Source organism: Calidris pugnax, unplaced genomic scaffold, assembly GCF_001431845.1.
Source record: "Calidris pugnax isolate Ruff unplaced genomic scaffold, ASM143184v1 scaffold58, whole genome shotgun sequence".
NCBI lineage: Eukaryota > Metazoa > Chordata > Aves > Charadriiformes > Scolopacidae > Calidris > Calidris pugnax.
Genome location: NW_015090868.1, coordinates 2,131,647 through 2,148,501, shown reverse-complemented (window position 1 = coordinate 2,148,501; position 16,855 = coordinate 2,131,647). Strand labels below are relative to the sequence as shown.

General features: G+C 44.1%; 1 protein-coding gene across 6 annotated transcripts in view; it reads right to left on the bottom strand.

Moving 5' to 3' along the window:
• Positions 1–16,855, bottom strand: part of KIAA1211 (KIAA1211 ortholog) — a 134,468-nt gene that overhangs the window by 4,101 nt on the left and 113,512 nt on the right. For all 6 annotated transcript variants that reach the window (XM_014945572.1, XM_014945578.1, XM_014945573.1 and 3 more), the window contains 6 exons: positions 13,397–13,561; positions 10,844–10,912; positions 9,319–9,501; positions 4,208–7,673; positions 2,321–2,511; positions 1,136–1,304 (listed from right to left, as the gene is read on the bottom strand). In XM_014945572.1, the coding sequence (XP_014801058.1) occupies positions 1,136–1,304; positions 2,321–2,511; positions 4,208–7,673; positions 9,319–9,501; positions 10,844–10,912; positions 13,397–13,561 (4,243 nt within the window). The remainder of the gene's footprint in view (positions 1–1,135; positions 1,305–2,320; positions 2,512–4,207; positions 7,674–9,318; positions 9,502–10,843; positions 10,913–13,396; positions 13,562–16,855) is intronic.

Sequence of the window (16,855 nt, the reverse complement as noted above, 5' to 3'; positions counted from 1 at the left end):
GACCTTGACAAGAATGTTGTAAAGCTGTTCCAGCTGCCCACCTCCAAAGCCATTCTGAATGGGGAGTAGGAAAGCTCTGGGGCAGTCTAAGTGGGATCTTAGCATGGTTTGGGTCAGAAAGGACCTTTAAAGATCATCTAGTCCAACCCAAGACATTGCAAGGGAAGTTCTCAGGGACATCTGCGCTGGCGTGGAGCCGCGGTGGGGACATGCAGATGCTGGACCAGCCAAATATATGGGGGTTGTGCAGCTTGGAACAGTCTAAAGCAGGAATAGCACTGTTTTGCCTTTACTGTTACAGATCAGATAAATGATCAGATGAAAAGAAATCAGATTTAAAAAATGGGAGAAAATCAGATAAACCCCACTGCCTTCAACAGCTGCATTCCATAATCCTTGGCTGGGAGTGGTACTGAATAGATTGGGCTGATACGGGGATTTACTTTCAAAGAAACCCACACTATTTACTGTGCAGCTCATGAAAATGTTTGTTTGACACCTATCCTTTTTGCCTAGGAGTAGTGCTGGTACAGAAATATTTGGCAAGTCTCTATTTTAACAATCACCCTACACCGCTCCAAATATTATGCCCTTTGGTGAAGTATTTATTTTAACGGGCCTGCCTGTTGAATATGTAATTATTTCAGCTTAGCTGAAGTGAAAGATAAAGTAGTAGGTTCTGGTTCCAGCCTTCGATACCAAATACTTGACTGGGAGGGGGAAGTCCTACAGTCGAAGTGAGAGGCTGCCTTCGAGGGGATTCCTTAGGTTTTGCCTTTTTGAATGAAATGAGACCACTCATTCCCAATGTTCTTGACAAACTGGGAGCTGTGGGAACACAGCATGGTTCATTTCCTACCCAAATACACTTTGTAGAAGTTAGGTATCGTCCCCCCTCTGTGCTAACCCCCAACTTAAAGGCAGAACAGTCCTGCAGTTACAACTTGCAGTAAATCAAACCCCTCTAATGTGCATTAGTCACGTTCCAAAAATACTGTTGGATACAGCTTGGGGGAGACAGCCTAATTTTTTTCACTTGAACTGAGGCAATTCTGAGTAAAACGCAGTAGTGCACACCCTTAATAACCTGGGGAACCTGGTAAAAACCTGTTAAAATCCTTATCTCTCACTGTACCTGTCACAGAAGTTGGAAGGGTGTTGGACTTCTTCAGCTGCTCCCTCCTCTCTAGTCGTGACACAGCGGTCTCGATTTTCTTCTCCCCTTCTTGCGTCGTAGATTTCTGCAGTGTGTTTGTCTTGCTGCTGCCGCTGCTTTTATTTTCTGACTGATTATTTAGAGCAGCCTGGAACAGAGAAAGAAAAAGTTAAATGAGCAGCAGCCTGTCCTGTAGGGGCTACACGTAAGAGATGTTGCTTTCATTCATCACCTGTCCTTTCCTTAACCTTCCTCTTGGGCAAAGACTCGAAACACTCTGCTACCTCTAAAACTAACAGTTATTAAAGACTGTAAAAAAAACCCTCACAAAGTTAAATTTGTCACGTTGTCATTTCGGTCAAAATATTGGACATTTTGAGCCGGCCCTACCTGTTAAATACAGCCCTGAAACCCAGTGTGCAACTATGCACCCACTGCTGGGCTTTTCCAGCAATTACCTATGTCTGTAATTAGGCATGCCTCCATCAGAAATTTGGGTCTCATAACAAACATCAAAATATACTTAGTTATCCACATAATCTCCCCTTTTCCCATCTGTGGTATCTATGTACAGTGTCACTGCTTGTGTAGCATCACTTCTGTGCCGTAAGCAGAACTGGTTTTGCTACTGATAGAAAACCAGGGATAGTAAATAGCAATTTAGAGAACAGGAAAAAAATGATGCTTGAATTCAGTGCCCACTTTAAGCATTTGGATGTTTCTTATGGCAGTTCATTTCTTCCATTCATCTACATTTTATCCAAACAATACGCTACAATAAAAATAAATTCAAACGTACTAATATTCACCTATAAATATTTCAGCTGTTATTACCCAAGCATTAAGTTCTTATTTACCCAAGCTTTGAAAGAATCATGTTGCATACAATTTTTCTGTTCCATCGCCTGCACAGGGGTTGTGCTCATGACTGCCATTAACCTGATATTAAGGCATCAGAGTTTACACTAAAATTGTCACATTATTGCACAGTATTTTTGCAAAAGACTTTCAGACTATTTTTAACTCACTGTCATTTCAGCTTTTATGAAATCTTTCAGACCAAACATTTTTAAAAAAAATATCCCTTTTGCATCATAAAACGAGCAAAGAGTTATAATTATGGTATCAGCATTTCTAAGGGGCAGGTTTCTAAAGCTTGCTTACATTTTCTCTCGCCAGCTTCTCTGCTTGCTTGGCCTCTCTGGCTTGTCTCCTCTCTTCCCTCGTAGCTTGCTGCTCGCGGAAGCCCTTCTGCTTTTGCAGCGCTAACGTAATCCAAAGGGGCTGTGAAGTTTCAACTTTTTCCATCAATTTAGAGCCATCTAAAGAGTGCCTGCTCTGGAGGACGGGCTTTTCTGGAAGAAAACATGAAAAGAATTGGTTAAGCAATGCACATCTCTTGTCTGAAGCAAAACCGTACAACTTCTCTACCTTGTGAAGACTCCAGAGCTAAGCCCACGCCATCCACAGACCTTCCTGGAGACTCTACATCAAATCCTGAAACAGGTTTTATGCCTCAAGAATAAAACCTAATTCAGCACACGCATACACCTGTCCAAATTTATCCTTTTTGTTTTGTTTTGTGAAAAAAGCCTACCCCAGACACTTGGTTCCAAATGTATCCTTTTTTTTTTTTTTTTGTGAAAAAGGCCTATTCCAGGCACTTAGAGCTGTAGCCTAATTTACTACAGGTACTCCCACAGTTAAGTGGTACATAGGCACTGATTGAAGGGGATGAAATACCACTATGTACTGCAGTCCCCTGGTTTTTGCAGACATATTGTCCAGTTCTGGGCTCCCCAGTTCCAGAAGGACAGGGAACTGCTGGAGAGGGTAGAGCAAAGGGCTACGAAGATGGTGAGGTGACTAGAACATCTCTGTCATGAAGAACGGCTGAGGGACCTGGGTCTTTCTAGTCTGGAGAAGAGGGGGGAATCTTACCAATGCTTATAAGTACTTAAAGGGTGGAGGTCAGGAGGATGGAATCTTACCAATGCTTATAAATACTTAAAGGATGGAGGTCAGGATGATTGGGTCTTTTTTCAGTGGTGCCCAGTGACAGGAGAAGAGGTAATGGGCACAAACTGAAACACAGGGAGTTCCATCTAAACATGAGGAGGAACTTTACTTAGAGGGTGGCAGAGCTGTGAGTGGGAGGGAGCAGCACTGGGGTGCAAAGATGCTGCTGCAGAGCTCAGTGAGCACAGAAATCCCCAGCTAGCTCCGGCCCAGCAGCTCTGCCTCCAACAAGTTTCCAGAAATCCCCATTTAAGAGTGGAAGTGAAAGGAAAAAGTGTAAAAAAATTGTAAAAACTAAGCAGCCATTCCACTGAGATATCATTTTAGAAGTGTCTTGATGCCTGCAAAACTCAAGAATAGAAAACAAAATTGGGATTTCCCAATTAAATGCTGAATTCCTGCCTTGCTCTTTTAAGTGTCCTTATGCTGAAAGAGTAATTTTTCCTCTCGTACAGAATTTCAGGACACAGGGGTTTTCAGTCATCCTCTGAAGAGCCACTATGGCTACTGTAATTGTTTCTATTATTGAAGAGTGCCTCTGAAATGCAGACTCCTGTGCCCAGCTTTTTTTGGGCTAGACAGAGAATTTCCTCAGGATAGGCACTAAAAGCAGACGCAGATCTTAATATTTTTTTAAGCTAGATAATATTCCCCTAAAAGATAGAAGCAATGTAATGTAAACTATAAAAATTACTCCCTCTGCTCTGCTGACACGTGGGACACAGAGTCCATCCTCTGACTAGCCAGGTAACGTCTCTGCCAAGGAAATCACACACACACACTTCAGTCACTGCCTTGAAATTAACTTTCTTAAGCAGGTCACGCTGGTCACACTAATCTGTGTGTTTCCGAATTAAATTGTGGGGATGGGAAGTCCCATTCATTGAGACAACCCTAAGCAAAGTAGTGGTGCTCCACAAATAACACACTGGGTCAAAATTATAGCTTAAGGCTAAATGTCCTCCTCTGGTCTTCCAGTGTCTCGCTGTGGGAATGCAGACAATAGCTAAACGGCTTTTGAAAAATACATACCTTTCTTCACTGGCTCAGGCTTTTTGTCATTTTTTTCTCTCCACGGAATACTTATCGATGGGAAAAACGACTTCTTTTCTCTGATTTCTTCCTCTTCGTTTTTATACTCAGGGGATGGTGCTGGTTGTGCTGCATTTCCTCGGTCCTCTTTTCTCCAGCCGACGTCCGATTCAGCCTTCACCAGCCTCTGCCCCGGCGTGTCCCCCGGGTTGGATCGGTTCAGTTTAGAGAGAGGAGAGGACGGCGGGGTCTGGCTGGTGGGCTTTGGAGCCAGAGCAGGTTTCTGTGACACCAGCAACTTGCACGCTGGTTTCTCATGAGGGTGAGTGGCAGGAGGGACCACTGGTGGACCCGCCGGTTGTGAAATCCCCACCACAGTAACTGAAGAGTCTTTGGAGTCTTTTAAAATACCGTGGTCGTTCGCTCTCCCCACCCTTGGGGATGTGCTCTCTTGTGGAGCGAAAACTGCGGATTCTTTCTCACCTTCTGCCGCAACTAGTGGGTCCGGCATACCCTCAAAACTGTCTCCTGCACTGTATCTTTTCTTTTTCCTTTGCTCTGCCTGTTGATCGTAATGGAAACGTAAAGAGTAGTTTGTCCTTCGCAACTTGATCCCAAAAGGAGAAACGTTCTCTTCTCCGTTGGGTGTTGGTTTGTCTGCTTTTTTTGTGCTGTTGTTCTGCTGGTTTTCCGGGGCACCGGGAAGTTCCGCCTGGGGTAATTCCTTCCCTGGAGAATGAGGAAAACTTGGAACAAGGAAAGACGGAAGATCTTTTGCAAATTTGCAGCCCTCTGTGTTGTCTGTCACTTCACTGCGCGTTTCCATTTTCTCCTTAGCCTTTTCAGCCAAGTTATCCTTGAAAGTGGAAGCCACATCCTCCTTTGAATCGGTGGATGGCCCAGTGATTCTTCCCACAGCCGCCGTTTCGTTGCCTTTCGCCGCGCTTACATTCTCCCCATCCAAACTGGTTTTTGAAGCTTCTGAAAACTTTTGCCACGCTGGTGTTATGGAGAACTTCGCGTTTGCTGAGAGGGTTTTCCTCAAGTTGCCGTGGGGGCCACCCCTCCCTCGGGGTGTCCAGTCATCGCTGTGTCTGCAGGCGTTTACCCGGTCTCTCTCGTTGTATTTGCTGTTTTCGGCGTTCTTTAGGATCCTGGAGCGGATGGAAGCCCACTCAGCAAGCACAGCCTGGTTGTTCAACGCCTCCTGAGCATATTTCATTTTACTGCTGCTGGGCTTGGGCTCCTGGGGTTTTTTCTGGGCCTTCTCTGGTGAAGGAATATCCACGTTTTTTCTCTCTTCCGTTAAGCCAAGTAAGGATTTACAAGCCGTGTCCTTTATCTGGTTCAAGTTGACGGCGGTGCCACACAGCTGTGCTCCCGTAACCAAAATAGCCGTGTGGGGCACACACACAGATGATGGGAGTGTGTGGGAGCCCTTGCTGGAGGTGTGTGTCCTGTAGTCTTTGACGGATGGAGAAGATGCTCCTTTGGCGGGCATGACTGGACTCAGATTTACTTTCTGAAATATGATCTGTTTATCTCCAGAAGACACTTGAAACGTGAAGGGTCTGGACGCAGTCTGCCTTTCGTCTACCTCTTGCCACCTAAGTTCTTCCCCTATTCGCTTCTGCTCCTGAGCTTCAACCTCTCTTTTCAATTTCTGGGCTAGGACTTCTTCTGCTGTTTTATTGCCTTTTTCTGGCTGTTTGAGTTTTTGGGCTCTTGAACCTTCTTGGAGCTTCTCCTCTACTGGATGCCTATCAGCCCCTCCAGAACACAACTGGTCCTTGTCCTGTTGCTGTTTCAAGGACTTTTCTTGTTGGTTTTGCTGAAAATTTTGTCCTGTGCCTACCTCCTGCTCTTTCAGCTTGTTCCATTCATGTTGGTTTTGTTCCCTTTGCTGCTTCAGTTCATCTTGTTGCATAGCATCTGCACTTTCCATGTGCATTTGTTTTGTGAGCTTGTGTTTTCTCTGCTCTTCTTGTTTCTTTTTGTTTTCTGTTACCTGCTGGGGTTGTTTTTTCTCTGTCTTTTCTCCTTTCTCCTTCAAATGCTGCCTTTGTTCCTCCTCTTTCTTCTGTAGGTTGAAGCTCTCAGCTTCTTTCTCCTGCTTCAGTTTTATTTCAGCTTCTTGAAGTTCTTTCTCTTCTAGCTCTTGTCTCTGTTTTTCTTCCTTATTCTTTTTCGTGAGTTCTTTTTGTTCCTCCAGCCAATTTCTTTCTTCTTCTTCATGCTGTTTTTTAATCTCATGTTGCCTTAATTCTTCCAGCTCTAGCTTCTTCTGCTCCTCCAGCTCTCGTCTCTGTTTCTCCTCCAGCTCCTTGCGCCTCTGCTCTTCCCATTCCTGATGCTTCTGCTCCTCCAGCTCCTGCTTCTTCTGCTCCTCCAACTCCTGATGTCTCTGCTCTTCCTCTTCCCGGCGCTTCTGCTCCTCCAGCTCTTGCCTCTTTTGCTCCTCCTGTTCCCGGCGCTTCTGCTGCTCCAACTCCTGATGTCTCTGCTCCTCACGTCTCTGCTCCTCCCGTTCCCGGCGTTTCTGCTCCTCTAGCTCTTGCCTCTTCTGCTGCTCCAACTCCTGACGTCTCTGCTCCTCACGTCTCTGCTCCTCCTGTTCCCGGCGTTTCTGTTCCTCCAGCTCTTGCCTCTTCTGCTCCTCCAGCTCTTGCCTCTTCTGCTGCTCCAACTCCTGACGTCTCTGCTCCTCCCGTTCCTGGCGTTTCTGCTCCTCCAGCTCTTGCCTCTTCTGCTGCTCCAACTCCTGACGTCTCTGCTCCTCCTGTTCCCGGCGCTTCTGCTCCTCCAGTTCTTGTCTCTTTTTCTCCTCTTGTTCCCGGCGTTTCTGCTCCTCCAGCTCTTGTCTCTTTTTCTCCTCCTGTTCCCGGCGCTTTTTCTCCTCAAGTTCTCGTCTCTGTTGCTCCGCTTGTTCCCGGCGCTTCTGCTCCTCAAGCTCTTGTCTCTGTTGCTCCTCTTGTTCCTGGCGCTTCTGCTCCTCAAGCTCTCGTCTCTGTTGCTCCTCTTGTTCCTGGTGCTTCTGCTCCTCCACCTCTAATTCCTGTTGCTCCTCCAACTCATTCTGCCTCTGCAGTCTTCTCCCCTCTTTATGACATGTCTTCTTTTCTGTTTCCAAAGGTGTCTCTCCTTCATGGAGATACTGCCTCCTTTCTTCTTCATAACGCCTTCTCTCCTGCTCTTTGTGCATCTGCTCAAGTTCTTGGCACCTTTGTTCTTCCATTTCTCTTTGTTCTTCCATTTCTACAATCTGCCTTATCCTTTCAGCCTCAAAGATCCCCCAGTGATCTTCAATTCTTTTCTCCTCCACCAGCTGAAGCTGCTTCTGCTCATCTCTGTTCTGGATTAGCTTCTCTGCTATGATGTGTCCATTATAACCAGGGTATCTGTCTCCAAACAGCTCAGGTTCTAGGTCCTCTGGCTCAAATTCTGTTATTGTTAGACTTTGAGATCCCTAAAATTGAGAGACAAGTTTGGAGTTACTGAATATCGCCTATTGGCTTGTTATATTTTACAGAAAACAAATAATCAGTTGCAAATGCAAAACAATCTTTTTTTAAAAAAAAACAACCACAAAACCCTAATGATTTAGATCCAGAGCCAACACACCCCAACCAATTTATGGATCACATCATAGATCCGATGCCTCTCACCTGTTCGGATAATAGCCTTTAAAAGAAAGGAAACATCCCCACAGTGGTAACAGTAGAATGCTACATATTGAATCACCGTTTGGTGTCCATGAGCTAATCCAGATCAAGACCTGCCATTTCACATTTACAGAAGCCCAAGGAATAGAGCACAAGTTTCACATGCCTGTTCTTAGAACTCCATCCTTTAAGCCCGAAATAATTATCATTTGCTTAAGGGCATTGTTTTGCCAGCTCTCTCATGGCAAATCTAGCTGTTACTTGCAGAGACAAGAAGCCCTTGCCTGCAGAAAGGAGCTCTGCCACGCTGGCCAGGAAAGAACTGGCTGCTTGGGGAAACACAATTCGGTTGCTTTTCATAAATCCTGAGCTGGGATATCTTCCTCATTACCTGTGCTGGGGCTCCAGGTCTATTGCAGGAGCCATGGACGGAGAACCTGGAGCCCCCCCAGCAGTATTGTGCCCTACCGAGGCATCTGCCAACTGCTGACACAGGTTCTCTGTGCTGGCCCCACAGCCCTGGCATGTGGGGGCAATACCTGCCATAAACTGAATGCAGATTTTCCTCACAGCTTGCTCTTTGTCCCCGCAGCAGCACTGCCTGAAGATGAGCTGCACCTGAAGAGGGCTTCCCAGTTGCCCTGTCTAGCTATCGTTTCTGGAGCCATCATTCAGCTCCAGTTAAACATTCTGTACAAACAAGAGGTTTAAATTTAATTTCTTTGTTGCGAGGGTGATAACTGCAAGCACAACGGTGCGGAAGAAAGGGCAGTGGCCTCTCCTGAACCCTGTGTAAGCTGAATAGTCTTTTCCCATTTACAAGCACTGGAAAGTTGCAGGATAAAAAGCAAAAGAGCCATGCAGTAAGCGTACAAAGCAAGGATTTGATAACTCACTCTAGCTGTAGCAAGAGCTGTGTTACTTACGTCTTATTCTTCCTTATAAAACAATGCCATTATCACTGTCAGAACCCATGCCAGTTTTAGAGATTCTATTTTTTTCCCCACCCAAATCCGATTGCCAGCACCAGAGTGGCATTAACAGTGGCAGAGATCCTCCAGATCTTTATGACCTACCCTTTTGACTAGAAAAACTATAATCAGAAAGGTCTCCCCATGTAAAATCCTAGCGGAAGCACCTCAGGTGTAAGCAGTATTTGTCTCAACTGGCCATATTAAAACTTCTTGGCCTCTTCTCTCCAGCTAACGTTTCATCTTTGGGCGGCTATCTTGATTTCAAGATAAAATGAAAGAAGCGTGCATTTTGTTTTGCCCTGAAGTCGGAAGATTTGTCAAAGAAGCCTTCAATAGGTATCTCTAGCGGTATTAATTGCATCTTAAGAGAGTCCCCCATCTATAGCTACTCCTGGTGCACTCAGTTACGGTTATTTTGTACCCAGATTCAAAACCAACCCCTCCTCCTCTCACTGTTTGACCAGGGATTCAATACCTTTGTTAATCTCTTGTGCTTTCTTGACATCCTCTGCTTTTTTGGCTTCACTGACAGCTTGTGTTTAGCTGCACTGTTGTCTAGACGAGCAACAGCCTGGGGAACTGCATCCAAATTGATTGTTTCAATTGTGCCAGAATAGGTAAATTGTCTTTTTGGCCGAGATGATTTGACCGGAGTGACCTGTTTGTATCACAAGCAGAAGCAGCTATTATTAAGCTATTTGTTCCATTTAAATAAGTAAATAATAAAGTAACTAAATAAATAATACACGCACGCGCCTTTGCAGTTTTGAATTCAAAGGAGTTATTAGGAGAAACAATTTAAAACCTCGTTTTGCCATTATACAAATCATGAACTTTGGACATGAAAGTTACAGCTGTAATATTTTCCTATTTCCAGTACTACGTGTTTTTATACTTTGCACTTAAAAATTACTTAGATGGTTCTAACTGAAGTTTTTTCACAGTTTAGCTCCGCTCCGAAGCTGCTGGGAACGGGAAGGGCAGAGGCAGAGGTTTAAGCAACATCAAACACTGGGGACATTTTAAAGTTTGCTTACCGTGGAAAAAAAAAAAAAAAAATCTGCATCTTTAAATAATTTAGATTATACACTTTAGGCAAGAGCAAATCAGATTGACTTATCTAAGCATTATATCAGAACAGCTACAGAGCTGTATTATCTGCCTGGGAGATGACTACGGTATTGGATCTCAGGCTGGCACAGAGCCTGCAGAAAACTTTCCCTCCAACTCATGGGGGGTTGTCCAAGCTCGCACCAAAGAACAGCAAAAAAATAAAATAAGACAATTCTGGCTTTGCTTGGTGCTTTTTTTTTTTTTTTTTTTCCCTCGTACCCTTCAAATATTTGGGTTCAGAAAAGTGGAAAACCACAGTGATTTAGTGAGACTCCTCTCATGAATGAACGCAGCGGCACAGTGTACGTCTAGACGTGCAAGAGTGAGCCTGTAATCAGTCTCTCCCCTAAGTCACTGAGCTGTCACCCTCAGACTGGCACTTGGCACAATCCAAGTGGAAAAAGAAGACAGAAAAAAAAAAAAAAAAAAAAAGAAGGGAGAAAACATCTTCTGTAAGGAAAGAAAATCACATACATTGTTTTCAAGACAGCTCTGTAATCTTCCGAGGTTAAACATATGCTAATTAAGGAACCAATTACTTAAAAGCTGATGGAACATTTTGCATACTCTTATTGAATTACATGTAGGCATAACAAAGTGGTAGAAGTACTTATGAAAATTATGGCTCTATGATTAATACATCAAATGCAGGAATGCTGCAAGACTGGCAGGGACCGAGTTCTGCCGTTTTCCTCCAATCAACTCGAAGAGATTTCTCAATCTTAGTTATTGCTTATTTACCAGCCCCCAAACTGCACAACATTCACAAAGTCTGGGATGATCATGAAACAATGAAGTCTGCACTAAAGCAAAAGCTGACTGACAGGCTTCTAATAACTGAAATTAGGAATTAACTCGATGGAAACCGAGTGTAAAAGTTTTGTTACCTTTTCTTCCACGTCACGTCCTGGTCCAGGCAAAGTCATTGCTCTCAACAAATCTGGAGTGTCAGTGGACTAGAAAACAAGAAGATTACCACAGCTAGATATTAAAATGTAAAGGATCTAATAAATACAGTTTGAAAGACTTGTGAAATCGTGCAAGTTAGAGTGGGATTTTTACCCAGTTTCCTGTCACTGCAGGATTGATGGATAAACAACTCTGGTTCCTAAAGGCTAGGATTTTCTCTTTGTTGCTCCCTGAATCACTGCTGTCTGTACAGAAACAGTTGCTGCTACAAGACATTATAAAAGGCAAAACACTCACGCTTCCTTAACAAGATAACCACCTTCCAAAGCAAAAGAAAAAGCACAGCTTTGACGATTTTTCAATCAGCTCCTAATAACTTTATTTTTTCCTGACCTACACCTAAGGAAAAAATATAGGACCCTGACCAGGCATGACACAAAGACTTTCAACTCCAAGTTCTTGGTGACTTCTCTTCCTGCAAAGCAAACTGCCTGCCCCAGAGCAATCAGAGCCCATCAGTCCCCAGGACTCCTTTGGTACCGTCCCCCTCCAAACCATCTCACAGGAAGGGATTTTTAAGGTGCAAGGCTTGAAGCAGCATCCTTCACGCCCAGAAACATTGGGTTTAGTCATTATATCACAGTGTTACTTCATAACCTAATGAATGTTGGGATCTCATTACACCAGGCGCACAGGATTGTTAGTACAAAGCCTAAAAAAAAAAATAATATCAAATTTACAAGTAGAGGTTCAATGAAACCCAGAACTCTTGCCATTGATCCAAGTTACTCACTCGGCAAAATCTACAGTCACAAACAAGACAGGAAACCCGTTTGAAGCAGAGCAGCGCTACGTGGTCCTGGCCATCAACTCCTGGCAGAAGCCACCCTGTTCCCCCAGGATTTATGCAGACAACCACGCAGAGGAGTTACAAGGCCAGCAGCAGAGACAGGAGCAGAAACCAGGCAAGCTGCCGTGCACCAGATACCTCTGATAAAGCAGTAGTGAGTTGCACACAGTAAGAGAAAAACCTGAGTGCTCTGGCTGAGCCCATGCATGTAGCATTGGTTTGTCAGTGGCTGCAGTCTCCTCTGAGCAGGGACGTTTGCTCCTTCAGTATTTGGAAAAAGAGCTCTCCAAAGGGGCATTGATTTTCTTTTCAAAACATAGTATTTACAAGTGCAGAGGCGGTAAGGACTGAATCTCTCCTTCCCTATTAGACAAAATACACTGGTGGTTTTTTTAGTGCTTGATTTATTTTCTCCTTCAAGCAGGAGATCCTTAGGTGACATATAGGTCTCCTGCAGGACCCAACAAGAACACTGTCTGCAGAGAATGTTTGTTGGTATCAAACACAGAGTGTCACCTAGTAGCAGGGTGCACAGTGTCACCTAGAGCACAGTGCTACAGTCCCACTGCACAGGATGGTCTTGATTCACTCTTAACTGATTGCTTCTAAAGGGAGCATTTGTGAAGAAGAAGAAATATACCTTCCTTTGACTGCATTTTTATCCTTCCAGACTGCTGAGGGCAAGGCGTGAGAGTGCAGGTCCTACCCAAACCCCTGGCTCCCTGACAGATCCAACCACAGCCACGAAGGATGTGGTCACACAGGAGCTATGTTGCCCCTTGGAGACTGATGAAGAATTTGGGCCACCTCAGCTGTAAATCTCCCATCTGTGTGTTTGGCTGAACACAGGCATTTCACACAGCTGGCACTAGTGCCAGCAAACATCAGCAGTGTCCCATGCCCTGGTGTCCCTTCAGGATCTCGAGGTCTGCATGCTCATGGTGGGTTCCTGTGAGCGTTCCCCAAGGGTTCCCAGGCACAAAGTCAGCCTCCTCCAAGCAGCAAGGATGTCCCCCTGTCCCCCAGGTTCCCTTGAGCCTTTACAGCAACACACAGAACCAGTCTCACCTTAGAGGACTTAAGAGAGCTTCCATCACTTGCTGTTTCTTCACTGCCTGAACAAGCCCCTTCTGGACACCTGAATGCCTACAGTTCCCAGTATCAGAATCTTCAAGGATAATTTGAATAATTATTTGAATTATACTTGATGTTTGGATTTAGGGAGCAGTCTCAAAATGGTTTTCACCCTTCTTTGACTTGCAAGAAATATTTATCCCAAGACCCAGGATTTTACGGATTTAGGCTCCCTTTATTTTTGGAATGATTTTCCTTTTTGCCATTTGACGCTGCGCACGACTTTCCATGCGGGGCAGTCCGTATTTCATGACATTTTCTCTCTCAGAAAAAGATTTCCTGCCTTCTGGCTACGCCACGAGCGATGTCTGCTTTGCTGGAAGTTCAGAGCAGACGTTCAAACCAGTAATTCCGTGGGACTTGGCTCCGGATGCCAAGAGCACACGCTTCTCGCCGGTCCAAGAAGCCTGAGCTGAGAGATCCCACCCACATAAAACAGCCCGCTGAGCTCCGCTACGCCTCACTGGAGACATCTGCTAAGCCCCAGTGAACTTTACTGCTTTAATACCGCTATAATGCCATGAATATGTCGATTTAAAGTGCTTACTTTATTACCGCTGCCTGAGATCACCGCGTCCTGCTGAGTCTCCATCTCCATGGGGCTGCCGAGCAGCACATCCTCTTCTGTACTAGCGTTTGCCTCCCCCATTGTCCTCACAGAAACTGTCATTTGTGGAGGCTGCCCAAATTTTATATTCTTGGCCAACTGTTGCTGAAAAGCAAGGAAAGAAAGAAAAAGGTATTTACATTATGAGCAAAACAAGCCGAGTCTAACACACGCCCCTTCTCCATGTGAAAGCTGAAGAGGAACACTCAGGGCTGCTTCTATTGAGAAGAGGCCAAACTCCCTGAAAAGGAGCACCTGCTTTAAATTTCTCAAAAGTTGCACTTAGACATAAATTATTGAACACAGAACTATAAATCCTCTGTTCTTGGGAATCCCCTGTGCTGACAGCACATGGGAGATGGCTGCCTGAGGAGGAGCATTTGCAGCTCTGGCCATTAGAAGTTGCAGGTGTGACAGTTTGCTCTTCTGCCTTTGCACAGCCACGCAGAGGGAGTTTAAATACCCTTTTGGAAATCTCCGTAGATGCATGTTGGCCTCAGTTAAAAGAGCCTGGTCTCTTTTGGTTTTGTACAAGAAGGATTATAATTTAGCAGCCAGAAATCACTGTCCTGCTCCGAAATTTAGCTGTTGACTAGAAGGAGAAAGACACAGATGAATTTTTCCTGCCTGCAGCTTCTACTTCCAGCCTTGTCAATTCCAATGGGCTTTCCCAGTCCCTCGGTTTGCAGCCAACAGACAGGTATTTCCCACAGGATTTACAAACCATCCTCAGCACCAAACCAGCGTGGCTACCACATATGTCAATTACACCATGGAACAGCAGCTGGAGGGACCACAGACACAGGAGATGTTCAGAACAGGGTCACCAGGCTGTGCAAAGACCAGGTTTACCTCATCCCTGAATTTTTCCCTCTGAAATTCAAGTGGTACATGAGAATTTTCCTATTGCTATCCAACTTGGGTGGCCTCTGGTGCCATTCAATGTGAGGTGAGGGGCAGGGCTGTGCATCTAATAAAGGCAAAGAAATACTGGGAATTTAGAGGGGAAAAAAAAAAGAATTAAAATTTTGCACTTATCCAGTTTTAAAAATCTTCCAAAGTAACTGGACCAGGCCCACTTCATGCAAAATAATTTGCTAAAATGTGATACTGTTTAACTGACAACTTTACACCAGTTGGCCATTAATAACACCAGAAATAAAACTCCCAAGTCAAATTGCTCTGCGTTGGTTGGCACCTGCGGCAAATTAAGAAGCCTCGGCTTTCAAAGCGCCCTTTGTGTTTGCGTAGGAAACGCCGCAGAACAAACTTTCCATATTAAGAGGCAGAGAGCCCGGGTCGGGCTGTACATCTCCTCTTTCACTCCAGCTTGGCTCCTCTTCTGCGTACATGCCTGCTCGCATGCCGGTTGGATTCAGCCCCCTGGAAACACATCGTTCTTATGGCTCCCTGCCTGGAGCGGATCCAAAACCGGATCCGCTGAGCTGCTTCCTCTCTTCAGTTAAAAATCATTAAAACGGAGTGTCCTATTTCAGCTGGTTCCATTCAAGCAAGTCTCACAAGAAATGCTGGTCATATTTTGCCTTCGACATAAATATCTATTTTTCATGTCTGTTTGCAATGCCCAGACATGTAAATAAATGAAATTATGTTTTCTAGTTATATATAATTGTGAACTAATGACTTAATCAATAATACTTGTCCTAAGAAGAGCCACACTTTGAAATTCTACTTGGTCCTGTACAGTCTGTCACAGTGACCCACAACCCAAACGCCTTGGGAGTACATCAGAACAGGGCAAGCCTGTACTGAGATTTTCCTTGTAAATGCTCCAATGATTTGTGGCATCTGAGGACTTCAGGAGTCAACAGCCAGTTGGGAAGTTTTCTTTTACGAATTTGTTTCATTGCTCTGAACTTTTACAAATATTTCACAAAGAACAGTGCTGTATCACGATGAGTTCTACAGTCCAACTATGCATAAAGAAATAGCTATTTTGATTTCAAAGTGTTACTAGTTTCAACTGATGCTCATGTGTTCTTATGCTGTGAAAGACTGAATAATTGTCCTCTATGTGTTTTCTCAATTCCACTCATGTTTTCATGCAAATTTATCCCATTCTCTCTCTTATCACTTCTTTTCTAGGCTGAAAGGAGAGTTTCCTTAATTTTTCTTTCTTAGAAGTGACTCCACTTCTTTATCCAAACAAGCAAAACACCCCGCATAAGCAATTATGGTTTTTTTAATCAGAGAGAAAATAAACTGGGAGGGTTTTAGAAAGTAAGCTAAAAGTTAAATTAACATGTAAACCTACTGAAAATGAGGAAAATAACTACCATCCCAGATGTTTTGGGTATAAGATGCAGGGAGGTAACTATTCCACTCTCCATTGCTGGAATAGCACATAGTTTGGGGCATTACAGCACGAGAGATTTTGGGAGAGTCCAAAATAGAAGATCGGTGAAGCAGCAAACCGTATATGGATCTCTAGTGATAGGTATTTTCAGAAAATCCAGATGAAAATGAAGTTTTCAGTATATTGTGGCAACGGGCCACTTACAGACACTCATGTGTTAAAAGCAAGACTTACTGGAGAAGCCTGAAGATATTTACTTAATATGATCATAGGAAAAAAAGGGGCTGCCCCAGAACTGCTAGAATGATTAAGAAAAAATGAAAAATTTTGTTTATAAAGTGAAAACAATTATTAAATGTGAAAAAAACAATTAGGCTGCAGTGGCACTAAAAAATATTGGCAACAAAGAAATGGATTGTAAGAAATAAAAAGCTGGGCAATCCCAGAGTGAAAATTCACTGCCAATTCTGTAAAAGATAACAGCTTTGACATTTAGCAAACGACTTTGCAGCCTTGTTGAGATATGGGCAATATCAGACAGAAACAACAATGGGAATGGCTGGTAGAATACAGATGTGTGATGCGTAGTAGGGGAAGCACCAGCTTGATCATTAGCTAAGATATGCTAATGACTAAAAGAAAAGAGATCCAAAACTAAACAGTCATTAGGACTGACAGGAAGAAAATGATGGGGGACATTCATCATCACAAAACTAGGGAAATGTGAATTTAAAAAGTGGATCTTTAAAATCTGACCAAGAAGTTTGGATTCCCCAAACATGTTTTATCATAATATCTCTGTGATAAATGACTGTTTTACAAATTTACAGAGCAGAGGGTTTGTTTTAAACCATGTGGCCACATGAAACAAATGATGTAGCCCAGTAGTGCCTAAATGCATTAAGCCATATGCCACAGTCAACCTTTAATACTTCTTGCAGCTGACTGCCACAGCCCACGGATGCCAGATGACCTTCAGCGAGGGCAAGAGCTCACAAGTTGTCCTCCTGCCTCCAGAGGTAGTAGCAGTGCCACAACAGGGATTTGTCACAGCAAAAGGGTGATAATGGCTTAGATGCATC